The following is a 27819-nucleotide window of genomic DNA, read 5'->3' as shown; positions in this document are numbered from 1 at the left end:
CCTATCCACAGATACCATTATTATGAAGACTAGTAGTGTTAGTCACTCTGCTGTGAGTAGAAATGATTTACTGAGCTCTGGAAAATTACCTCTGAATGAAAGTGTTTCATTAACTTTTGTGACAAATAATATTATTCAAAGATTGTTCCTACCTTAGAAAATATATATCAGCATTAGAAACGTATCGTGAGTTTCTGTTGTGTTTTCTAGTACAATGGAGCTGATTTCCTTGATATTTTGCTGGGTTACTTTGAAGTGAAGATTTGGTTTGGTGAGAAATCTGAATTGATGAGTCATGATGCAGCGAATACCAACAAAATTTCTGGTTCTGTCATAAATCAAAAATGCGCCAATTAACTCCCACCAGTATTCTGTAGGCTCTTGTCTTAAGAAAATGGGTCTCCACTTCACGTTGATAGACTTATCGAGTTCACTCTATATACAAAAATGGAAAGAAAAATATCTCAACTAACTGCAGACCAGTTGCTGTACGATCAGTGCTACCATGGAGAAAGCTGCCCATCAACACATTCTCAAATAATTTGAATCCTTCAATTTCCTAGGTGATGCCTCTTCAGATTCTTCATAAGATATTTCTCAGACGTAGTCATCGATGGTTCACCTTTACCATATTGTAATCATCTATTTTTTCGATATACATTAACGATCTATCGGAAAGGATAACAAATCAACCTGTTTAACCATCCTAATCAGAGCCAATGTAATGATATAGTGAGAGGAGGCACACAGCAGGTCCTGGATATTATAACTAGATGGGCCGATGACGAAGCAGACGTAAGTCCAACAGAATCGACCATAGTGGCATTCATCAAGAGGAGGACAACAGAGGACCTAGAAACTCTAAAATTTCGAGGTGGAGGATTAAATCGGCCAAAGAAGCTTAAATATCTGGAAATGATCTGAGACTCTAAGATGATCTGTAACCAACATCTAGAGAGAGTTATAGAAAGACCAAGATAGGACTGATGCTGGTTACATGCACCTTCTCGGTCTTAAACCAGATATGATGTTATATTGGTTGTAGCCGTGAGAACATATGTATCTATGGTCTGATGGCCAAAGATGAAACAAAGGACCGCTATTAACAAACTGAACAGGGTGCAAAGACTTACATGTTTAGGAATAACGGAAGCAATGAAAACCACACTCTCTAATCATTCTGTTTTTGATCTTTTAATAATAAGGAAAGCAAGGATTGGTCAATTCGGACTAGAAACAAACATCAAATATGTTCTCGGACTACATGACACCGAAGTACATGTTCGACTTCCAACCGAGAGGAGAGGAGAATGAACAATCGTATCTGGTATACAGACCGACCGAAAACCACATATGGTCCGGGAGTTAGAATTTACTGTGCGAGGACAAGTCTTCATTTTAGTCACCCACTCGGTCAGTACGCATCAGTTTTCCCAGCTGAAGAGTATGCAATCTTGCAATAAATATGCAACAATTACTCAAGACCTCATCGGAATGAGCCGATCAATATTTTCACATACAGGTCTGCTGTACTTGAAGTACTGTTAAACCAAAAAGTGATACAGTGGTAGGTCTGGGAATTCCGAGGGGTACTGAGAAAACTGGCGGGCAAGAATAGATTGACTATATGCTGGGTACTTATGGAGATATTTCGCCATATTTTATGCGAATGTGAGGCAATGGATCTTGTTACCTCAGGGTTTTTCGGGGTTGTAGGATCAAATGAAATAGCTGTAGACCCGGTCGACTTGGCCTTGGTCAAAGGTTTTTATCAGATATGATAGCAATGTAATAACTGCCATTGCTAAAGTTGCCGTAAAATATTATTTCATTCATAAAGATCGAGGTCGATCACCCGTTTCCTCGGTGTCGATATTTTTCCAGTTGAAAAAGCGCTGAACTACTTTATGACTGTCGGGACCTTTGAGCGTCGTTGTGGTGGTCGTGTTCAAGTTGGTCTAGACTAAACAAATGAATATATTGCATCCTGCCGATGATCATACGCTTGGTAAGGGTAAAAAATGCTGAGATGGAGTTTTCGTGGCTAGCGTTGTTGACGCAGGGCTTGAAAGTTTCCTTGCGAGACACAAGAAGTCGGTCACCGAAGCCCATCGAGACGAGATCGGGTGTCTCATTTCTCAGCCTTCGAGGCTGAGGGATGAGATCTATGATTCTTCATTCTGTCATCCTGTCCATGGAGTCGTTGTTTTACTTAATATACTTTATATTTAAAATCTTGAACTTTCATTTTCTCTTGGACTGAGAAAAATACCATCCTCGTAGAGTAAGATGAAGCTAAGAGAACAAAAACAAATAAGAGACTTTTTGTCAATCTATCGAGAAGGGAATAGTGAATGAAAAGCATTTTCATTAAGAATAAAATTCAGTTCTGAAACCACATAATGAGAGAGAATATAAGTAGGTATACCAAATGATCAGATTTCAAAAAGACCGACCTTCGTGCGACCGACACGGACCCTACACCCTTTTCGGAATTGCCTAACTTACAAATTTTGATGTGTAGAAATCTGCATCTGGTAACAGCAGCTGCCAAAATGTATTTGAAAAGAAAAAATAAATCAGAAAGGAGCTTCTATTACAGCAACGAGAGTACGAGGGTTTGATAGAACTGAAACTATATAAATTATATGATGGAATCGGCCGATACTTGATGAAAATCCATAACTAACGTATTCCAAAAACACTTTATTGTGAGATTTTCACTAAATTGTTTTACAAAAACGCGTTTTTGTAAAACAATTTAGTGAAAATCTCACAATAAAGTGTTTTTGGAATACTATATAAATTGTTAATATCCAGAAATACATTTTGGGTAGAAAGTTACATTCCACTGTACCAGCTAATTCAAACCTACCTATATAAATGCAAAATGCAGGCACACCATAGAAAATAGATAGGTATGTTATCTTAAATTTCTGGATTACTCCCAAAAACATTCAAAATAACTTCGAAATGTTTCGAAATGTAATTATTGGAAAAGTGTCGATGGCAACGACTAGTTTCTCATTGCAAAGTTGGGTTTTATTTCGCATAAAATAAACGATATTACAGGTCAGTACGTCAAACGTAGTTTGACGTACTGACCTTTTGGGTATGCAGCCAACAATACCACAGACTGAATGCAAATTGCCTATTGCTTATTAGTGGTAACACAAAATAAAATATCGAATGCAAAACAACAATGGCGCTCCAACCGACAAAAGAAGAACATTTATACCACAACAAACAATTCCATAAGTTCCGTGAATATGAACGACGTGCAAGAAATGGTTTCGTTACAAGGCGTTGGATTATAGGAGGCAAACAATGTATGGACGACTCAAATTATGATGAGAAAAATATGACATGCAACCAGCAAGGGACCTTTACTAGAAACAAAATCTTTGAAATGGGTTTTCATGAAGGAGATGGAAGAAAAACCCATGAGGCTGCAGTGTATTCCGGAAGTATGAAATGAATAAACAAAACAGAAGGTTCGCAAGTGATAAAATGAACTTTACTCTGCTCACCACATCACACTTCTCTTCCATTTGTATATTATAACATCAACTGACAATGCACTTCTTCGACAACAAGAGATTTACTTACATTTTGGAGATCTGAAAAATTTCATGTTGGGGTGACTGAAACCAACCAAAATTCAAGCAAAGAAAGGTGTCATCCATGTTTTTTAATGTTTTGTTATTGTGTATCTTCAAAACGTGACTCACACTTATTGTTGTGAAAACTTCATTGATATAAGGAATAGTAAGCTTTCTTCTGACTCGAAATTATGTGTGTTGTGTATTTAAATAGCTCCCTGGATCAGGAAGTTGTTAACATTTTCATATATAAGCTCCAATTTGAATTCATTCAGGTTTTTTATTGTGGTTGTTAGTGACTTCAAAAGATCTGAATGAAAGAACACAAATCAGAATATGCTTGCTTGAGGCAATTGGGGATGGGGCTTTGCATTGATGTATCGATTGATATATACTGGTTTTCGGTGAATCGTGTGCTAGAGGAAATATTTTGATTCTTTTATGATAACCTCCAAGTACAATATCCACATCAGAGTCGGTATTGTCGATGTGATTCTTAAATGCATGTTAACTTTTGAATCCATTCTGTTCTGAATCCCTACTTTTCAAACTTCCCCTTGTAGATCTAATGCATATTCCTTCAAAATAGGTTTGACATTAATACTTCCCAGAAACAAAGATTTCTATGAATTAGCACACGGAATGCAATCTAATCACGGTAATTCAAATTGATCACAAGCAAGTTATTGCCGATTCTTGAGTTTCTCTCTTATTAGTTAATGTATTTTCCGTCACCTTCTTGCCTATTCATGAGTAATTGACGTATCTCATCAAGCAAGCCGGTAATCTCACCAGTTCCAATTTAGGGTATAGAATTGCTGAAAATAGGTCAACTGGCCCATAAATCCGAAGTGATATACGTTATACAACTGCTCAATGAATTATTCTTTATCGAGTAAACATTTAATGTTGCCAGTAGTAAAATAAAAAAGGGGTTGATAAAAATCTGTGAAATATTTACCCTATTCTTCCTATTTGCATAGCGTGCCTAATTGATTATTTGAGACCTTGGCACGACTTTAGCATTATAAACTGTGGAGATTGTGATTATTCTCAGGTTGGACAGTTATAATTGAAATTAATTAACGACAAAATTTATTAGCTTTTTCTCATCAAGAATTTGGTACAAAGAGCACCTAATGAAAAATATGAGTTGTAACGTGTCCTGGTGCATAATAAATTTTAATTGAAAAAGGGACATTTTCAATAGAGATTAGTTTCTAGAAAAAAGCTTTTTGGATTCGTAATTTTTCACCATCAAAAAACTGTTTACAAGGATGTGTAGAACATATACAAGAGTTTTTCCCAGATATAAACTGAAAATAAAGTCCTACCGAAACAACTTCTCTCAAATATGAACTGTGAATCATACATAAATTTTATTCAGTCAGTACTCCCAATAATCGTAGTGGAATTGAATCACATAGCATTGCCAGGAATGCTACACTACTCAATATTGATTTAAATTTATATAAATTATCAACCTTAATCCTTACAGAACACTAATTGGTAAACAGGTTATTTCAAAAACAAGAGCCCAGCAGGTATGAATCAGGTAAAATTATTGTTACTAGTGCAGTACCCGCCTATGGAAATAGTGACGGAGCAGCGTGACTTATATATTATCTAGGCATTAGTCACTGGAATGACTGGGACAGTCCCGATTACTTTATGTTATAGGATAAGAAATGTAGTATTGATTACTTACCGTTCATGACTTGAAGTAGGAGAGTCGTTGATATATCGTTATACTGTGAATACGCGTATGATTCCGTAACCTTGTCCAATCTACTACATCAGAAGTGGTGAACAGTGTGAATAGTGTGGTGTCATGTCAAAAAACGGAAAGAAATCGAAGAGGCGTTTGTCCCCAACCAACAGCAGTCCATCCAGATCCTCCTCCACCTCCAGTGAAGAGGATCGTAACCGAAAACGAAAGAGGATGTCAGTAAGAGCAAGAAAGTCTACAAAGGAATCGAGTCGACATCGGAAAGAGTCGAGAAAACGCATGAGTCAAACTGTAAGTGTAGCCAGTTCAAATAATATGCCGCAAATATGCAATGTACAGCCAAGCTCTAGTATTGTTCTTTCGAGTGCAGTGCCTAAGTTTGATACACTGGATACGGAAGTGTCCGATTGGATCGATATTATCCAACATAATGCAAGAATATGGTTGGTCTGATAGTTTCATAGTTTATCAAGTAGTAAATAAATTGAAGGGAACAGCTAAAACATGGAATGAAAGTTACATACAGTGTGAATTACGGTGGTCTCAGAATACGTGGGCGGAATGGAAACAATAACTAAGTTCTATATTTCAATTTACAAGAACGCTTACGAGCTATTTATGGAGGTGGCTGATAATAAGCCAACAGAAGGATGTTCATTATATGAATTCCATTTCAATCATTTGGCAAAAATCAATAAATCAAGATTAAACTTTTCTGACACCGACAAAGTTTCTCTGATAATGGGTGCAATAAATGATCATAATTTGAAATTGGTAGTGGAAGCGTCAAATATTCAGAATGCTAACGTGTTGGGGGTGTACCTCAAAAATAAAACATACAGACAGGTAGCAACTGAAATCTGCAGAGCAGTTCGCAACAGCCGATACCAAGTAGTAGTAATTCAAAATGTTTCAATAAAAGTCCCAGGGAAAATAATGAAATAATCTGCGAAAAGACATAAAAGACACTAAAGTCGAAAAAGTTTAATTAATTCGAAATAACCATCCCTCTTCAAAGTTCTACAAAAAAATTTTTATTGATGGCAATCAGTGTACGGCATTTGTAGATTATGGGAGTGACTGTTCAATTATGAAATCGGAAGTAGCTCAAAAAATCAAGCTCAAGTTTCGTTAAAAATAGTGTATTACGTAATCGACGACAACAATATCGAAAATGATATTCTGATCGGAACAAATTTCACAGAGGATCAGAATATCATTTACCACAGGGTGGATGATGTTTTAACGTTTCAGAATAAAGTGGATACTCCTCATTGGTTGTCAAACATAAAATGTGGTACTTTGTCGGTGCAGGAAAAATCGGAACTTGACAAAATTTTAATGGAACATGAAAACAGTATGTTTTCCGATATGAAGCACCTGGGGAAAGCACATTCAGTTTTTCTGTCTATAAGGAAGTTGTTGGATGCAAAAATAATACGGGAAAGTAAGTCACCTTATTCAAGTCCAGCTTTACTAGTTAATAAAAAAGATGGTCAGAAAAGACTGGTCATCGATTATCGTGCACTCAATAGAATCACAGTGAAAAATAGTTTTCCGATGCCTCTAATAGAAGAAATCATTGATAGTTTAGGAGAATACACATATTTCACAAGTATCGATCTAGCTTCGGGGTATCATCAGATACCATTAGATAACAAATCAATTCCGTATACGGCATTCATAACGAAAGAGGGTCACTATGAATACCTAAGGACCCCATTTGGGTTATGTAATGATCCCTCAGTTTTTCAACAATTTATGAATGAAATTTTCCAACCCTCAAGACAGTTTCACATAAGACCATAACTTGATGACATTTTGATACCATCTAAATCCAAAACTGAGGGGTTGGTTCTGCTAAACGATGTTCTGAAAATTTTGGGAAATTATGGCCTAACGCTAAAATTGTCAAAATCTGTATTTTTGATGGAGAAAATAGCGGTTGATACATTTCCAGTGCCAAAAAATCAAGTGTTGAGACAGTTTTTGGGTCTGATCGGATTTTTTCGAAAATTCATACAATACTTTGCTCTAATATCAGCTCTTCTTACAGAATTATTTAAAAAAAAATGTCGTTTGGGCATGGTCAGATTCATCGATAAAAATTGTTCAAGATCTCAAGAGGAAAATTTGTTCAAATCCTGTATTATGTATTTTCAATCCTAAATTACCAATAATAGTTTATACAGATGCAAGTCGGGAAGGCTTCGCAGGAATATTAGTTCAAAAATCTGAAAACAAAGAAAATGCTGTTGGATATTTCAGCAAGCAAACAACTGAGGCGGAGAAAAACTATCATTCATTCGAACTAGAGTTACTTGCAATTGTGAGAATCCTAGAAAAGAATAGGTTTTACCTCCTTGGAAATGAGTTCACAATTTTCACGGATTGCAACGCCGTGAAAAGTAGCTTAAGTAAACAAGCAATTTTTCCACGCATAGCTAGGTGGGTTTACTTTCACAAGACTTTTCATTTGAAATACAGCATAAAACTGGTTCACAAATGCAGCACGTAGACGCACTCAGTCGTAATTTTGAGATGAGAGTATATAGAGAACGTTAACAAAATACACGAAAATGATTATCTACGCGAGGCGCAAGATCAAGATGCTTCTATCAAGGAAATAAAAGAAATATTGTTAGGTGGTGATAAAGTGAATGATGAAAACATTTTTGAGAAATACGTTTTACGAGGAAATATAGTTTATCGTGAAACGCCATGTGGTCGAAGATGAGTAGTACCGAAAAACTGTAGGTGGCAAATAGCAAAAGCTAATCATGATGATTTAGGTCACCTTGCTTATGAGAAAACTATAGACAGAATTAAGAAAATTTACTGGTTTTAAAACATGAATAGATTTGTGAAAAAAATACATGAATGCATGTTTACATTGCCTGGTACCATAAAGAAAATAGTGGTAAGAAGTTTGGATTTTTGCATTCCATGCCCAAGTATGCGAGACCACACCACACCCTACACTTGGATCATTTGGGACCATTTGTGCATGGAAAGGGAAATAAGTATATACTTATAATTGTGGACGGATTCTCAAAATTCACATTTTTGAAAGCAGCTCCCAACACTACTACAAAATGTGCCCTAGTGACATTGAGCGAGATATGTACAATTTTCGGAAATCCGAAAAGAATAATAACAGATGCGGGAAAAGGATTTGTTTTCAATGAATTTAAACAATATCTCGAACGAAAAGGTATCAGGTTACACACCATAGCAGTTGGTCTCCCAAGAGGAAATGCCCAAGCGGAGAGAGTAAACAAAACAATACTAGATGCTTTAGAGACTTCAGAAGCAAGTGTAAATGGCAATGAATGGGATTCCAAAGTGGCAACAGTTCAACAAGGCAATAATAACACGAAACACCTTATCATACAAAATACGCCAGCCGAGCTTCTATTTGGATTCTCACTGAAAATGGATGGTGATATCCACGACAACGACGAAGAGAGGGAGGTGGACGTCACTGCGATATGAGCTGAAACGGCGCAACGATGGGAAAATAATAGAAGCAAACAAAATGCCGCCTTTGATAACAAACGGAATCCACCAAAAGTTTTCGATATTGGCGACTCGGTCTTGACCAAAGTCATAAGCAACCCTGCAACTGGTGAAAGTAAAAAGCTATTACCTAAATTTAGAGGTCCATTCAAAGTGATGGAGGTCCTTCCAAATGACCGTTACAAGGTGAAGGAGGATTTACACAACAGCAGAGCTAACAGCAGAACACATGAAGCCGTTCAGATTCCAAAAATGTTAAGATAAATGAACGAAACGAGCCCTTGATGGCAAAACGACCCTTGATGACAAAACGAGCCCTTGAAGGCAAAACGAGCCCTTGATGGCAGAAAGAGCCCTTAATGGCAAAACGAGCCCTCGATGGCAAAACGAGCCCATGATGGCAGAATGAGCCCTTGATGACCATACGAGCCCTTGAAGGTAAAATCAGCCTTTGATGGCGAAATCGAATATGGATGGTATATCAGTAATTAAATATTGCTCCTTCTTTCCACAAGTGTCCAAAGACATTGGGGACAACCCAATGTCTAGGGGATACTGTGAATACGCGTATGATTCCGTAACAGTATCCAATCTATTACACTAATGACTCGACTAATTCTAGTGGTAAGGGATCAACTTCTCGTTGGTGGTTCAATAGGATACTTCATTATTGACGTTCATTAATTTTCAGAAATACCGGAAAGTTCAATGTTCGTCCTTCAAATTTTGTAAGTAATATACGTCGTAGTTTATGTCGAAGTCGTGCTTGTTTTCCAACAAATGGCTCGCATAAGTTGAATTGGTTTCCTTTAATTCAAAACTTCTTGTGTTCGGAGGTTCTGGTTTTGAAATTTCTAGCCAACATAAACTATTGCTTGTAGACATCCGATTTGTTGCGATGTCGATGTTGGATTTCTTGTTTTTGTGTGTCTGCCTTATCAGTCTTGTATGCTTTGACAATATATCATGAGAAGTCATAAGGCAATAAAATAACTTTGAGCACGAACTGTATTCGCGATATTATTAACAAATTCAATCCACAAGAAAGTATCGTTGAGCGTGACTTTCAGCTTACATAATGTTGAATTAGGTGGAATATCAAGACCAGACATTTTCCCCGTGGGCACATCTTTTTTGGCTTATCTTAATTAACTCATTAAATTGTCTGAGAAATCCTTCAAGAAAGAGCTGAACATAACCTATTTCAAATGTTTTACTATTTTTCAGCCGCGACTCAGCTATTTTAATTTTTATTCCATTTTACACCCATCCTTCGAGATTGCACAAAAGTAGAAATCGTGTATTGTCGGAAAACAAAGGAAACTGAATTGTCATTTATGTAACATTTTTGGGTGACAGCGAACTTCCAGAAACAATTCCCAAGAAATATTCCCAAGAAATATTAGTTTCAGAGCATACAGGCATAATATATTCGACAGGGTTGTAGGGCTCCATTGAAAGAATGTTAGAAAACAACATTTCCGGGAATGTTACTATGACAGTATTAGTTACTGAACCATTCAGTTGAGTAAATTATTCCAAGGAAAAATCTACCAATAATAGTGGATTATAAGGCAACAGATTATTGAATGTGTTTTTCAAAAATGATCTCTAATTTCAAAAATTTTTTCATATGCTATTTCATCGTCGACTAAAATATGTTTCAATAAAAAATTTATTGACAGAATTAGTTGGGAATATTTCAATTTTGTTTCGTTCAATTGAAATTTGTTTCCAATTCGATTATTTCTGACCTGATTTCACATAATTTGAAAAATAATCATTATACTGAAGTGATGAGTTGAATTTGGAACCTCTGGCGTGAAACTAATGTATTGATAATATTTTTCCACCACCAAAAGGTGACTATGTTTAAATTGAAAGAAGTATAGTTTTGGGAGATAGTTTTAGAAAAAAAGGCATCGGATTTCCACCTTTACAATTGATTTCCAAATAAATTTTTTACCAAGATATCTAGATCATACAAAGAAGAAAATTTCAGACATAAACCGAAAAAACGCTCTCTCAAACGCTTTCCTGTTCAGTTTTTACTCCAAATATTCCTTATGAAATTGATTCAGATATCATTCACAGGATTGCTACATAATATTGTATATGGAACAAGTAATATTTTACTCAAATGGAACACTGTCATCCTCAATGGCGGACATCGATGTTTTGGAGTAAGACATTCGTCTTATCGCCTCTTCAGCATCAGTCTGGATAACATTACAATCCATTCATAAAATCAAGACCTTATGTCACAAATGAGTTTATTCTACTCATGTCTTCGATGACATGAGGATCTACGGTTCCTGGTTCTGGGTGTGTAGAAACATTTAACGAAGTTCCATTCCGGAAGAAGAGTAAGTGCAAATAATTGGTGGGATGGTAGTAAATCCTAAACAGTCTACTTATTCCGATGCGAATGTTTGTGAGGTGTCTCCTTCTACTGTGTGGACACTTTTGAGGAGGAATAGGTATCACCTATACAAAATAAAAATGGTACACCAGTTAACTGAAGATGATCCTGATCGAAGAACAGAATTCTGCGAAATATTGACGGAAAACATTGCAAGGCATCCTACCTATCTCCACAATATTTGTTTTAGTGACGAATGTATATTTTTTTCCAAACGGCAATGTTCACAGACAAAATTAACATCAACCCTCACCTTTTCCGGGAAACACATACCCAATATCCAGTAACAATTAAAGTTTGGGCAGGAATATTGGGAAACCATATTGTAGGACTTCTATTTATTGATCAAAATTCAACAGAACTGTATTTGAATATGCAGGAAACTACTGTTGACCCTCTCATCACTGACATCGTCGAAGCGAATCCTAATGAATTCGATATGGATATTATTTTCCAACAAGATAAAGCACTACTACATTACTCCAGACAAGTAAGAAACTATTTGGATACTACTTTTGCCGGTCGTTGGATAGGCCGTCGAAGTCCTATTGAATAGCCAGCCCGCTCGCCAGATTTGACACCTTTGGACTTTATTTTATGGGGCTATTCGAAGCAAAAGGTATACGAAACTTAATCTGCTTCAATATTCGATATACAGCAGAGAACATTGAATATTTGTAGAGATATTTACGTTACTGTGTTCGAAAATGGTCAGCGTGAAATATCGGATAGGCTGTTCATATGTCAAGAAGTTCAAGGCAACCATTTCGATTTGCTTCTGAACTGACCTCAAGCTTACTACCTCATATTATGTAGTTAAATGTCAATGTATTTAGGCAATTATTGGCATTTTGTAGACATTATATTCTAGGGTTGTGAAGCATTTGTCAGGAGCTTCAAAAAGATGTGTCACAAGACCCCCCATTCTATTCAATTTTCTTTCCAGATGACGCCCAGTCGCCATCTTGCAAGCTTCATCTGTCAATTTCACTTCAAAATAAAGTATTCATGCAATAATTTAATTATCCCAAATTTCAATTGACCCGTTCAAAAAATAAAAGGGGGACGCGGATCATTAATGAAATGCACTGTACATATAATGAAATGGAGAAATTATTGGTTTGGTTTACAGGGACTGTGTCGTATGGGATGCCCAACCCTGTATAATAAAAATACTAAAATACAAGTTATACTCAGGGACCTACTTGACGCATATGCGTTATCCGTAAATCTACTGGTACTGTGATAAGTCGACTACCAGACTTATAACGTAAAATACTATTGAAAATTCAGAATAATGTTATGTTTATACAAGAAGCGGTATTGATCAGACGGTAGCCGTTTCGTTAGTGAGACCTACCAATGAAACCACCGCTACTGTGAAAGTTGATTATATCCTAATTCTGAGACGATCGGTGTTCACTAGGTTAGGTTGGGTCCAAAGTGAGTAGGTCTATTCGACCCTCCACCGCAACCCGAAAGGGTTTATTGTGGCTCACACATATACTCACTCGGCCAAACAAACCCATGTGGTGAGTGGTCTTTCAGGTCAGATGGTAAGAGTTCGGCTCTGCCGAACTCTAAAAACCTGATTAGTGCCAGTGGGGCAGGCACAAAGTATGTACACTGGTGTGACGTGATTCGGTCCCCAGCGGGGCAGGCACAAAGTATATGCTCTGTTAATGAGGTAGTCGGATAGTTAAGTTAAAAGATTCCCACCTTGATACCCACGATAACCTTTCCATATGAGGGTTTTTGCACGTCAGCTACACCTGACGATGTCTTAGATTCAGCCGTGCAGGGCTTTTTCGCCTCTGGTTTTGGTGAAACCTCACTTGATCGCAAACGTTTGCTAACCTGCTCATGGGGTGTTAGTTCCCCCACCTGAGACAGATTTTGCGTACGCCGCAGCTCTCGCTCCTGAACTAAATTCACAGGGAGATCAATTGGAGTCGTAAACTCAACATCCATCTCCTCTGTAGACTCGCTCCTGAACTAAATTCACAGGGAGGTCCGTTGGAGTCGTAAACTCGACATTCATCTCCTCTGGAGACTCGCTCCTGAATTATATTCATAGAGAGGTCAGCTGTAGTCGTAAACTCGACAACCATCTCCTCTGTAGACTCGCTTCTGAACTAAATTTACAGAGAGGTCCGTTGGAGTCGTAAACGCGACATCCATCTCCTCTGTAGACTCGCTCCTGAACTGACTTTACAGGGAGGTCAGTTGGAGTCGTGAACTCGACATTCATCTCCTCTATAGACTCGCTCTTGAACTGAATTTACAGAGAGGTCAATTGGAGTTATGAACTCGACATCCATCTCTTCTGTAGACTCGCTCCTGAACTAAATTTACAGTGAGGTCCGTTGGAGTCGTATACTCGACATCCATCTCCTCTGTAGACTCGCTCCTGAACTAAATTTACAGGGAGGTCAGTTGGAGTCGTAAACTCGACATCCATCACCTCTATAGACTCGCTCCTGAACTGAATTTACAGGGAGGTCAATTGGAGTCGTAAACTTGACATCCATCTCCTTTGTAGACTCGCTCCTGAACTAAATTCACAAAGAGGTCCGTTGGAGTCGTAAACTCGACATCCATCTCCTCTGTAGACTCACTCCTGAACTAGATTTACAGTGAGGTCCGTTGGAGTCGTAAACTCGACATCCATCTCCTCTGTAGACTAGCCCCTGAAGTAAACTCACAGGGAGGTCAGTTGGAGTCGTAAACTCGACATCCATTTCCTCTATAGACTCGCTCTTGAACTAAATTTACAGGGAGGCCCGTTGGAGTCGTAAACTCGACATCCATCTCCTCTGTATACTCACTCCTGAACTAAATTTACAAAGAGGTCAGTTGGAGTCATTAACTCGACATCCATCTTCTCTGTAGACTCACTCCTGAAATAAATTCACAGTGAGGTCCGTTGGAGTCATAAACTGGACATCCATCTCCTCTGTAGACTCGCTACTGGACTAAATTTACAGGGAGGTCCGTTGGAGTCGTGAACTCGACATCCATCTCCTCTGTGGACTCGCTCCTGTATTAAATTTACAAGGAGGTCAATTGAGTCGTAAACTCGACATCCATCTCCTCTGTAGACTTGCTCCTGAACTAGATTTACAGAGAGGTCCGTTGGAGTCGTAAACTCCACTAATTATCACACGATAAAATATCCTAACGATTCTAACTTCTAACCTCTCACAAGTTTTGACTTTAGAGGGTTTTCGTTTTTTTTATACTGCCTTCATGAAAAATTGTATAAAATAAATATACAATATATGTGTTGTTGAAGGAGAGACAAGTAATCTTGGGAATTCTTGAAGTTGTTACAAGGTCTTTAAATTATTCCTCAAGAGAGATTATCGTCTCAGTTTGCAGGCAGAACCATCCGATGTCGTCAGAACTCCCAAACTCCATCAAACATAAAATGAATTCTGTGCATGTAGAAGGTTCGGAAACTTCCAAATGGTCGTAAAAACCAAATCGATTGAAATTAGCAGGAATTGAACTATGAGCAACTACGTCTTCATGCCCCGATAAGCAAGGGCATGGAGTGAATAGGAATGTAATAAATTTGACGAATGTGAAATATCATGGTTCGCCAGAAAAGTTCGCATACCAGGCTTTTCTTTTCAAGAAAGGGTATTTTATCCAGGGGGTAAGAAACACGCTATTCAAGAATTTTTGGTTTCTTGTATGTTAATTCGTACCAAAAATGCTACAGTATACTAATTTCAATATCAAAATTGTGGTTAATGATCCTAATCGAAGTATAATGTGAAGAAGAAAAATGTTTTAAAGTATGTGTATATCAACACACGAATTGATATTTCATTTATTACTTTCGATTTAGATGAATTCTATCAGCTTCAAATTTTCCATGATATTGCTCACACATTAATTTGTTAGATTTCCCTGAAAGTTTATGAATTGAATAAAGGAGACGTTGCTCATCTTAAAGAAACTTAACTTCGGTTTCTATTCGGTTTCCTATTGATTATTCAATATGTAGGCAAAATTTGTGAATACGACACATTTCTGACTACTTTGACTATTCGGTGGGTCATATCCCAGTGATTATTTTGAGGTAAACTTTTAAAATTTTCCTTTCATTGCACTTCAGCCAACTTTCTGTTTATTCAGTTTTGTTAATATTTCAAATTATGGAGGGCTGAAATCTCAGAAAACTAGAAAGAATTAAAAAAAGAAAGTACTGATAATGGTGAATATCAATTCATTGATACAGAACTGAGGAAAAGTGCAAAACAACAAATTCCAATTACTTTCTCAGAAATCATGCCATTTTTATCACGTCACATCAGTGTGAGTATATCGATGTCATTCATGAGTAGAGGTTATAATACATAAGAGAAATATTGCAATAAAAATAAAATGTTGAACACATAAAAGGAAAACATAAATAACAGAATAATTTCATAATTTGTATTACTTTCCTATTTTTTATATATTTTTTCACATTGTAATACCTAGCGAAAACTATGTATGGTAATATAAATTCTAAATTCGGGAAGAGACAGATTTCTTCAATTCAGATTATTTTTAAACGCCGCGCCGTAACTGTCTCTCATGAAACTTTAAATTATGGCTGAGGAACCAAGAGTGTTGAAATAAACACTATTCATCGGCGTGGAAAGATGCCCAGTCAGATATAATTATCACGTAGCTCGAAATGTTAATATGGGCATATCAATATCCCAGAATTGAAAGTTTTGTGAACTCATCGAAAGATGTTTTTGATGACCTACGTCGTACGGGGGCAACAATGAAAAGATAATGCATTCTTGTTGAATAATGATTCGAAGTTGCTAGCTCGGTATTTTCGAAAAAAATCTTGTATCCCCGTCGAACAGTGCATGTTCAGCGACTGTAGACTTCTCCGTTTGTTCCAATCGGCAACTCCGCTCGTGCTCTACTAGGCGGGTACCATTGCTTCTTTTCGTCTGACCGATTTAGACTTTACCACAGTTACATGAAATCCTGTAAACTCCCGTTGATTTGAGTGGATCTCTGCTATTTTTTGCTGATCCAAACTACTCAGATATTTTCTTAGTTGGTTTGAACCCGGTGTTAATTTTCTCCTTCTTTAGAATTTCACAGATTGGGTTGGTAACACCTATGTATTGCAGATAGACGGTGCCAAAAACCACATAAATATTTTCCTCATTGGATAATGCAGTATTGATGTTAGGAATCACACGTTGAAAGGTAAGACCTCGTTAGTCCATAGCTCGCACAAGTTTCGACTTCTAAGAGTTATAGTTTGTAGGGGTGCGACAGCTGGTTAACGGAGAAACATATTTCAAACATAATTACATGAATGGCTACTTCCATGCTGATGCCTAGATGAACTTTGAAACAGAAAATTAGTCCTCAATTGGAGCCCTTCAAAAAAATGTGATCCAGCGTGAAATTCACAATAGAAGTGGTAAATGATATTTTTTTTTCAATTCTCGGACGTTCCTTTCACAAAATCCAGCTATTCTTCTTCACACACTGTTTACAGAACATCCACCACCAACACATACCAACCATTACATCAATGCTAAGTCATATTGTCATCCTGCCTAATTGAATTTCGTTTTCATTTCTCTCGTGCACAGATCTATATCTGGTAATATAACCAGACTGACTATTTGTGAACTTTTCTTCATGGAGTTGCTGTCAAAGTGAACCAAATTCTGAAGAAGCACAACATAAAAACAATATTCACTAACTCAAACTGCCACATTTTTACGAACATGTGAGAATAAACCCAGTGAACCATAGGGCATATATGATATATCACGTTCCACTTGCTCCAGAAGTAATGTCGGCCAGACCACCAGAAGAGTCTCCAACAGAGCCTACGAACATGAGCTAGTTGTCCATGAATCGGATCCAGCATCATCCCACTTTCAACACCATCTTGAAATGAAACAAAAGAATTCGCGAAACTATTCAAATTAGAAAAGGATCTAACTGCAGCATTCATGAAAAAAATCACTGTCCCGCCACACTCCTCACATTACACCTTTGTAGTAGATACATATGGTTCCTTCCGAAGATCAGTGGCGAGACCTGGGGAGTAGGCAGATTGAGATCCCGACGTCAAGTAACAAAACCCTTGTACGTAGTTTGAAGTAGTAGGTAGTCAGACCTTCTAGTTCTTTCATTTGAAAATAATACATATATATTAGTCAAACCCTCATGTCAACCTTCTTTTTGTCTTGAAATATTTTGTACATATACTTGGTCGAATATACTATCTATCTATTTATCTATAGATGAGTCGGGTAATTCTCGAGACAATTCAATACATTTGACAGTGTGAAAAATGAAGGTACAAGCACGAATTCTTGAATACGCCCAGATGTTAAGAGGAGGTATTAAACATGATTTTCATCAATTTCCACTTCCTTTTGCCTTCAGCTAAAAAGATATCGCGTCATCTGACAGTTTTATACAATGTATAAAACTGTCAGATGACGTGTGATTCCTAACGTGTTAGGAATCACACGTTAAAAGGTAAGACCTCGTTAATCCTTAGCTCGCACAAGTTTCGACTTCTGAGGGTTGTCGTTCGTAGGGGTGCGACAGCTGGTTAACGGAAAAACAGATTTTAAACAGATTTTTTTTTATAATATTGAATTATTGTTTATCCTATCGATAGTGAGAAAATGAAATTTTTAATATCCAGTGTTCTGGTTATGGAAAGTTATTCAGAATTTTTTCCGGCGGATTTGTGAAGAGATGGATTCCAAACTATTATCTATCCAGAGGCAATATGTGTACTGGGTGTTCCAAATTCGAGGGAGACAATTGGGATCTCGGACACCATAAAAAATACATGCTTAGATAAGTAATGGCAAAGTTGCGTAATTCAGAACTCTCCAAGATGATATTTTGATGTCTTGAAAATTCCGAATACTTCCGGAGATATTGTGGGATAATCGAAAATATGCAATTTCGTTAGTTTTTTCTATTATTCGAAGAGTTATTGAAAAACGAAAAAATTTCTCGTATCAACTTTTTTGTCCTATAACATGCAGTGCTCAGATTTTGAATTAGGCTTTTCGTTCTTCAGAAATCATCATCAGCTTTGTTTTCTACACGGACTGATTTAATGAAATGCGCTGTATTCGACAGAGCTTTAAAAAAAATCAATGAATGATATGTTACATTCCATTATTCGAAAATAACGATTTTCTTTTATCAAACAGTAGGCCATGCCAAAACGATACTAGCCGGGTAACTAACTGAAATAAAAAGCGGCTATGAACTGAAATAAAAATGTCATTGTTTAACCAAAACGTCAAATGGTGGTTTCAATTTCCCATTCAAATTTCTATAAAAAATGCCGTTTTCAAATTCAGAAAAGCGTACTATGTAACGAATTTATTATGGGTCAAATCGGAATTCTAGAATTTCTTGTGAGCAATACTTTCAACAATATCCTGATTGGTTACAGCGTTGCAACTACATGAAAATTACTTTGCCAAACTTGATGAGAGTTTGTTGTAATTTGACAGTTTTGACAGGCCCAGAAAAAATATTGCCGGCGAACAAATACTGAGGAAGCATTTAAAATTCTGTGAGTTTTGAAATAATACTAACAATATAATAATTTTGCCATTGACAATATTTTTTTTATTTAAGGTGAATAATTCACCACGAGGATCAACTAAGCAGGGTAACTGCCCAGAATGAGAATATGGCGAACTTCTAATTTGAATAATTACTAACCATATGAAATTCGAATAAATTTAAAACTTATACCGGGTAATAATATTAGACGACTGGAATTTTGTCAGTGGTTCCCTAATGAAATTAATGAATATGGACCGATTAATGCAGTTTTTTTACTAACGGTATCCTGAATTTTCATATTGGGCGGTAAAAATCCTATGGCAACTTGCAGAAGTCAGGCCACAGGTTCGAACTTTTGTTAATGTGTGGATATTAGGAATGTGGCGCAATATAATTACCGGCTCTGTAATATACCAGGGTAGTTTAGCTTGTAAGAGATATATACCTTCAGTATTAAACAAACAACATACTAGATCAATTCAAAGATGAGCTTCTCTACATTATAAGGCAGTTATGCTAGCAGAAAGATGAGGTTCCTTTCAGCAATGAACGATCAGCCACAGATAATTGAATGACATTTTCCCAAATAGGTAGATTGGGGACCTGTGCAATGGCCTGCTGAAAGTCTAGAACTGAACCGTCTGGATTATTTTTCATGAGGTTACTTGAAAAATCGTTTAAACTGTGAGATACCAGATTATTTTAATCAATTGAGGCTCAATTCAATAGGAAAAACTAGATCAATTCCCGCCAGCTTTATTCAACTTCCCATATCAAAATCAGGTCGGCTCAGCGGAAAATGTATCAGAGCATGATGTTTACACTTTGAATATCTTTTATAAATAAGTTTTGATAATTTATTATTAAACTTTCTGTTTTTTTAACAATTACTCAATTCTAGTTTGTTTATTGTTTTTTCAGTGAATATTTACTAGTATTATAAAGAAATGTCTAATGATTCAACGTAGTTTTTGTTTTGATATATTAATAAAAACTAGTAATTCTAAGGGTACGTTCTTTCGGACGAGGAAATAAAAAGTTTCGTTAAGAAATGACGCTTCAGTTTGAAATTATCATTTTGGTTCATAGTCATAGTCCATATAAAAAACCACTGCTGATGATGGTTTCTGATTGAAAGCATTAACACTGCATGAACGAAAAAAATTGCTCTGAGAAAATATTTTTTGTTATTCAATAGCGCTTCAAATAATGCCAGAAAAAAATAAAAACGAAATGACGAATTTTCCAGATTTCAAAACATCATTTTGATGAGAACCAAACTAAGCAACTTCGCCTTGATTTAACAGACCCGGTATCTCTTACGGTTTCCGAGTCCTGATGGTCATTCTTGAATTTGGGACACCCTGTACATTACGAATTGATAATTTTTTTTGTTTCGAAATACGAAAACAAATGTTAAGAATATAAGGAGTGTAACTAATGAGTTGGAAAAATCTTATTTGATTTCAGGGGAGTCTTCTAAATATCAAGAATAATTAGATATTCAAAATGATATTTGTTGTGATCTTCAAAAATAATTATCAAAATTATTTCCATAATGAAAATACTGTTTCATTGAAACAGTGAACTCGAGTGGGACTTTTATTAGAGGGACTATTCCATGGACTGTCATTACTGTATATAACTTTCAGGCATAACTCCATAAAACGATCGTCAAGAGAGCTTTAATAAAGAACGATTGCATTAAATTGTTTCATAAAATCACGCAATAGTCCATCGAGAGTACACAATATACTTATGGGAGGTCTAAATCAAATAATTCCGACACGCGAGTGTGAAAAATGGATAAATCATACTCAGGTGTCACTTTTATTTGATACGTAATTTCCTGTGTTTTCGTGGCACACTTGGGATTTTTATGACGTACCTATACCCAATTTATGAGCATGTTTTGGATTGGAAAATGTATAAAAGGTAAACCTCACGTTTTCCAATTTACTGGGATGGAGTGAAATATGGAAGCATTTTAATGTTTATTTCTGAGAAATTAACTTTATTCCACGTCATTTCGGAAGTAGATGATCCGAAAGCGTGGAAGAGCTACTGGTGAAAGGCTTTTTTCGTATACAGGGTGTCGCAAAAGCTGAACTTCCAAACTGAGGGAAGTAAGGTCATTTTCAACCAAAATAATCAATTTTATCATCAACGATTGTTTATGGTTCGAAAGTCACTGACGTTTTTGTAAATATTGCTTCGAGTATTTTAAAAAAATAATTTAAATTCAACATACAAATTATTTGCGTTTGATGTGACGCCGGTACAAAAGTTCCCCACGTAATGCAGATTCTCATACGTTGGAATACTATGAGATAAACGTTATTTTGTGATTGATATTTTGACAAAATTGATCGTTTTTGGACAACACTTACCCCAGAAAGAAAACTAAAAAATGTTCAAAATCTCTACCAAAACCAAAACGAGTTCTTCGTAAGTCTAAAAAAGGCAATGTTTCTGATTGATTCAGCCGTTACTTGATGAAGATCCATAGTAATTTCATAAACTTAACCTTACGATTCGATCTTCACTTTCATTTTCAAAACATATTTCACGATATGTTTCACTTATACAGTAGCTTTTTTGTGGTTCAAAAATCTGTTTTAAAATCTGGTGGTGAATGACATACTGGAAGTTAATTCTATTATATACTCTAATTTTTTTATATATAAGTAAGAGATACTACTTAGGTACTTCTTCGATCATAATTACCTAAAGGGTCTACTCAACTTTTATATACCTGAGGGTAATCCTCAAATTATGATAACCTATAGCATATTATATCAATTCTACATCAATAATACAGGGTAAGTTTCTAAGGAAACCAGTTCAGTAATGATGATCTACTTAAATCCAATTGTGAAATGTTTGAATTTTTGATTTCATCAATTTCCATTGATTTCAAATCTTTGTTTTGATTGTGTAAAATTTCAAAATTTCCGTGGAAGATATGATTTTCTTCTAAAAGATGATTTTAATATGTTGAACTTATTTTCTCATTTACATAGCTCATATAATGTTCTTTGATGCGATTCCTAGATGTTCTGCCAGTTTGACCAATATATACCTTAGGGCAAGTTCCACAACTCAATTTATATACTCCTGATTTCTCGAATTCGTATGTTTTGTCTTTATTATTTTTAACTAACTTTTACGTATTACCTGTTCTATATGAAGTTTTAACATCTTGTTCATTCAAAAATGAAGCCAATTGTTTTGTTGTTTGTCTAAAATATTTTTAAGTTCTATTATTTTCATTATTTGACTTATCACTAGGAAAAACATCCCGAATTCCTTTTGCGTAGACTTTTTTGGAAATGATTTTATTTATTGATTCAGCTTTAAATCCGCTGTTTACTGATATTTGCTTGATAATATTGAGTTCTTCATTGAAATTATCTATTGAAAGAGGAAAATTGACTAATCTATGAATCATGCTATTATAAAATACTATTTTGTGTCCTCAAAATTGGCCAGCTGGCAGTCCTGATATGAATTCTAAAGATTTCTATTATTCATGAGATCATCTGAAGGCTCTTGTTCATAAACCTACTGTACTAGATGTGAATGACTTGAATCGAATAATTGACAATTGCAGTGTCATAAAGAATACTCCAAGTATTGCAGTCATGTATTTTATCAGAAGGTGGACGTTTTGACCAATTTCTTCAAGGTCGAAATTATTTATTATTAACTCTCGGTTTTTATTTTATATTGTCCATGGATAGTTTTTTGAAGTGATTTATTTCTCAAAAACGAAGCTTGATATGAAGAAAACAAAAGAGACAAAAAAGTTGTACTTTCATTTGATTATTCTAAAAAAATGAAAAATAATAGAAAAAGTCAGTGGCGTCTTTTTTTTTCTAATATTGTTGGCTGTAGTGCCCACTGAGACGCCACTGGACCTAATAATACCAATCTATTTCGGGCTAAATTAGCGCCTTATTACTTCGAATAACTGTAACAAATTTCAACCAAATCGCTAGGACATAAGTATGTTCATAGAATTTTTTTACGACCTAACGAATTGCCCTATGAGTTTTGTACCGTGGATAGGTAACACCCTGTATAATGATCTTACGTTATGTAAATTATTCTTTTGATATAGATGATCCCTTGAAAAACGTCTATTTTTTTATTTCCAAAATTGATTACTGGGCTACGTGTTGAAAGTACCACCCCAGACTATTATAGAATACCTCATTATGAGTTCTGTCAAAGACTGAAATATCAAAAATACGTTTTTTTAAGAATATCTCTGAGAGTTTGAAAATCATGCATGAGTAGTATCATCCATTGTGTTACATATGATACTTGTTTGTCCCATCCCACATGTTAGTCAATAACAATACCCAAATATTCAATGGAAACTGTTTATAACCGGGCATTCACAATTAAAACTTGTTGTGCAGGTCATTTTGTGCAATTTAAGTTCATTAATACGCGGCTGATCATCTGAATTGCCAGAGCCAGAAAAGAATTTTTCTCAGATTAATTTCACCAGTTTTGTAGACTTCATCCCAACTTTCACCAGTGGAGATCACAGCCGTATAATCAGCACTAAACATTATGTGACCGTCAAATTTATTAATTTACATTATTGCCTTTATGTAAGCAGGAAAAAGGATCGATAATTATGTGCATGCGATACAGTATCGAAAGCCTTGCTGAGTCCATAAATACCGCAAGACATTTCAAAGACTTGTCCAAGTTTGTTCGAGCGCGGCATTTTCAGTATTTCATATGCTTATGAACCCGAATTGTTCTTATATGTTATTATATGATGTTCAGTGAAGAAATCTAACATTCGATTTCTGAAAGATTGTTGTAGTTTAGCAAAATTATTGATGACAGAAATTTGTCTGTAATTGCACTACCAAATTTGAAGACTGGAGTTGATCTACTGACTTTCCACTGAGATGCTATATTACATTTTTGTAACACACATTTATCAAATAAACTAGTGGTTGTATCAGTTTGCTAGATACGGAGGATGTTATCTGTGTTATATGGAGAATTTTTTAGCTTTTTCTTTATTGGAATTTACAGTTTCACCATTTTCTTTAATGAATGATGTGTTTTCTACATGATTTGTATTTTTATCAATGTTCGTGATTTTTGACTATTTTCCAAGTATGTTTACAGTTACCATTCACCTCTTGTAATTTATTTTCATAATATTCACTTTCAGTTCGTTCAATTGCTTTATTGAGTTTATTTATATAGTATTTACATCTTTTTTCATTTTCTTGAGTGTTTTCAAGCAGAAAGGTTCATTTAAGCTATCTCTCGTTTCATTCGATTGTATTTGTCCTAAAGTTATCCAAGGTTTTAGATTTTTTGTTTGTATGATTTTCATTTCAGTTGATTCCGTAATATATTTCTTCAGTCCATCAATCAATTTATTATATGCAATTTGTGGCTCATTGCATGATAAAATTCCATTCCAGTTCTCTTTATCAGATTGTGCTTTCATTTCGTCGAAGTTAATTGTTTCGAAATTTTCAATTATTGTATGTGTGGTGTATTTGCTTTCACTAATCAAGATATATAACTCTGTCTAGTTACTGTGAATTACTGTGAAAAAATATGAGTCAATATTCGTTTTATTTGATAGTTCGTAGTGTCTCGAGGAAGATAAAAAATTCATAGTTTTAAATCTATTTCAAAATCTGTTTTCCGTTAATCAGCTGTCGCCCCCATACGAACGACAACTCTCAGAAGTTGACAAACTTGTGCGAGCTAAGGACTAACAAGGTCTTACCTTTTAACGTGTGATTCCTAATACGATTGCAGAATCATCTCAGCTTCAACCAGATAAATTCTCTCGAGAAAAATATCTGGTCGAGGCGGGAATCGAACCCACGGCTTTCCGATCGTGAGTCGGGCGCTCTACCACCGCGGCCAATTCCACAACAATAGTGCTTCCATATGGACACAAATACAGCAATGGATTGGTCCGAAAATTCAAAAATTTAAATATAAGAGTGGCTTTCAAAACTGCACGTACACTTCAACAAGTGTTGGGCCAAAATGAGATGCGATGATAGGAAATATATTGGTTACACAAAACGCACTATATTAGAGAATGAGTGAGAAATGATTAAAATTGTTGACACCGGTACATGACAATAGGTTTGTGGATGCCTTCGAAAGCTGGGAAACAGTCCTGTGAATATCGACAAAGGTTCTCTTTCGAACACCCCTTTGTTTGGTACAGAAGAATTCTAAATGAAAAAACAGATAAATATTAAAGAAAAAATGTGTAGGATAGTTACTGACATAGAGGAGATACAAAATAAATCAGAAGTATTGAAAACCAGGTAGTTTATCATAGAAACTATAACAGGTAGTAGTTGGTACTACTGAACGGTAGGAGTTAGGTACTACTAACAGGTACTAGTTAAGTCACTAACATATAAAAACACTAACTTAGTAGTAAAATTCAGTTATAATGATCCCCTTATGACCCTAACTTGTTTAGCAAAACACGCGTCGAGAGACCGTATTTTGTTCTAGTGTTGGGAAAGTTTTTTCAATTGATTCATTTCATTGTTCATATAATCATTTTTGGTGTTATTCAATTATATTCAATCATTTTTGGTGATCAAAATATGATCAAAGATGGCGGTAATGTCTTTCGTTTCTCTAGTGGGTACGTTAAATAATGAATGTATTAAGTACCTGCCTAACGTCTTGATATAGGACGAATACTAGTTATTGGAACATGATTCAGGTTTTTCTTAATTTTATTGGATCATATCACCAGAATTATGGCGTTGTCACATCAGCACGTAAGCTCCGTCTCTTGCCAAAATATGTTCTGCTACTTTGAATTTTCTCAAATATCGATTTCTTCAATTATATGGTATTTACATTTCTGATTTTGAAAGGTTTTGAGGTTTCACCAGTATATGTATGATAATATGATTGACCACGTAAACAATTATTTGTTTCCTTGTTTGGGTCAAGATGCCCACAGCTACAAAATGGCGGATTGTTTCACAAATACTCCAATATGGGTGGGAAATGAGAGGTCTTGACTAGTTGAATAGTAGTACACTTTGAAAAAGATGCAAATTCAAGATGGCCGTAGCTACAAAATGGCAGAATACATATTTTTCCACAGCTACCTCAATATGGGTATCAAATGACGGGGCTTGACTAGTAGAATAGAGGTACATTTTGAGGAGAGTGGTATGATGACTGCTACCTAGGACCTTCCGAATTATTTTTTAGTTTTTAGTACATCATCTACTTCTATTTTTTTCAATAAAACCGTTTAACATAAAAAAAATGTCTACTTATTTTTTCAGAAAGACCAGAAAGAAGAAGTAAGGTTACATTTAATACGTGATGAAGTCGGCAGATACTTGAGGATTCATAAATTATTCAAGTATATAGTAATACAGTATAGTATTACTTGGAAATATTACATCCAAAGGAAGTGACTGTTGGGATAATCATTATCTCAAATTTTGTGTTGTGGATGAAATCAGTTTGGCTCTATGATGAAGTATTCCAATGATACTTCTAGTCACACTGATTTGATGGTTCGAATGAAAATGTGGGTACCTACTAGATGAGTTGGAAAGTTCGTAGAGTAACAGGCAGATGGCGCAACTAGTAGTGAATCCATATGATTTTTAGTTGATCCTAACCTTTAAAAGACACGTTTACAAATACAAATTTCACAGCTGTCGGACTATTAGTATGTGGGATAGAACATTGTGAGGAAGCAATTTTTGTCAGTTAGAAGAACTGACAAAAAAGAAAGAAAGAAAAGAATAATTTCGTGTATCAATGAAGCTTTGCTGTTTGGTGAAAAAAAAATGTACATGTGGTGCGTGAATATTTGGGTATGCGAAAGCTCTGTTCGAAGTGAGTACCGTGCGAGCTCACAAAATGAATTTCATTTTGTTGGTATTTTATAATTACTTCCAAAATGCTGTTTGATTGAAGGCAATGATAGTGTTTTATAAATTTGTTATAGACACGCTTATAAAATAGAATTGAAAAACCGTTATAAAATAGTCACGAAATTATCACTGAAACGTTATTACAACTAACTTATAAAACCTATTTTCCTATAAAAGTAATTATTTTGTATCAGTTTTATAGCACTTTTCTGCGAGGTTGGTATGATCTTCATGAAACTATTCCAAGCATATTTTATAACTGCTTCCTGCAGCTTTGATGAAATTATTTTATTGGAATGCTTTCAAACATAATTTTGTTTTTATCACCACTTTGTCACTTCAATGATAATTATATTATAGTATGGTGTATTTACTACAATTCCAAAACAATTAAATAACTGTTATAAAATCAAATTGCTTCCGCGAATATATATTTGCTGTCGCCAAGAATAATATGCAACATTCAAGAAGAACCAGCTGACATTGATTCTAAAGGTCTTGTAATGAAGTTCAATTTGTCAGTTTCATTTGACTAGCGTCTCAATAACTATTTACCTAATAATGTCGTGTGATATTGGTCACTTAAAAAAATTAAGAAAACCGGTTCGTTCAGACCAAGACCCACGTAACACAGTGCTTCAATTTTTTTCTTGATGAAAACAAGTTAAGGTTATTGATGATAAAATCCGTCGACTTGAGTGGAGCACAATGTATATATATACCTTCAGATCACTAGCTTAACACTCCTTCGCAATTTAGCCTTTATAATCGATGGAAGAAGCTCCTTAGCCAAAACATCTCGATAGATAATATTCATCCAAACTATAGAACTACTCTTAGAACTGAGTGTTTCTTAACAGTTTTATAGGGGTAACATAGTAGCTGAAATACGTTAAAATGCTTGCTATTAATACCAAATCATTTTATAAAACGATGCCATTTTAAAATAATAGCAGTTCGGAATACTGGGTTTAAAATATGAAATACCGCACATACAGTGATATCTACAGCTGAAAAGTACAT

General features: G+C 35.5%; 2 protein-coding genes across 3 annotated transcripts in view; one reads left to right on the top strand and one right to left on the bottom strand.

Moving 5' to 3' along the window:
• Positions 1-27819, bottom strand: part of LOC111511929 (synaptotagmin-15) — a 475338-nt gene that overhangs the window by 427382 nt on the left and 20137 nt on the right. The gene's annotated exons all lie outside the window — the stretch shown is intronic.
• LOC141482563 (uncharacterized) lies at positions 8212-8826 on the top strand. The gene has a single exon (XM_074176054.1). It carries the CDS (start codon positions 8212-8214, stop codon positions 8824-8826), a length of 615 nt encoding a protein of 204 aa, XP_074032155.1.

This window comes from Leptinotarsa decemlineata, unplaced genomic scaffold (assembly GCF_025532065.1).
Source record: "Leptinotarsa decemlineata unplaced genomic scaffold, Ldec_3_MD MMD2_tig00001393_RagTag_RagTag, whole genome shotgun sequence".
Classification (NCBI taxonomy): Eukaryota; Metazoa; Arthropoda; class Insecta; order Coleoptera; family Chrysomelidae; genus Leptinotarsa; species Leptinotarsa decemlineata.
The sequence above is the reverse complement of the archived record's forward strand: the minus strand, read 5'-3'. Positions and strand labels throughout refer to the sequence as shown.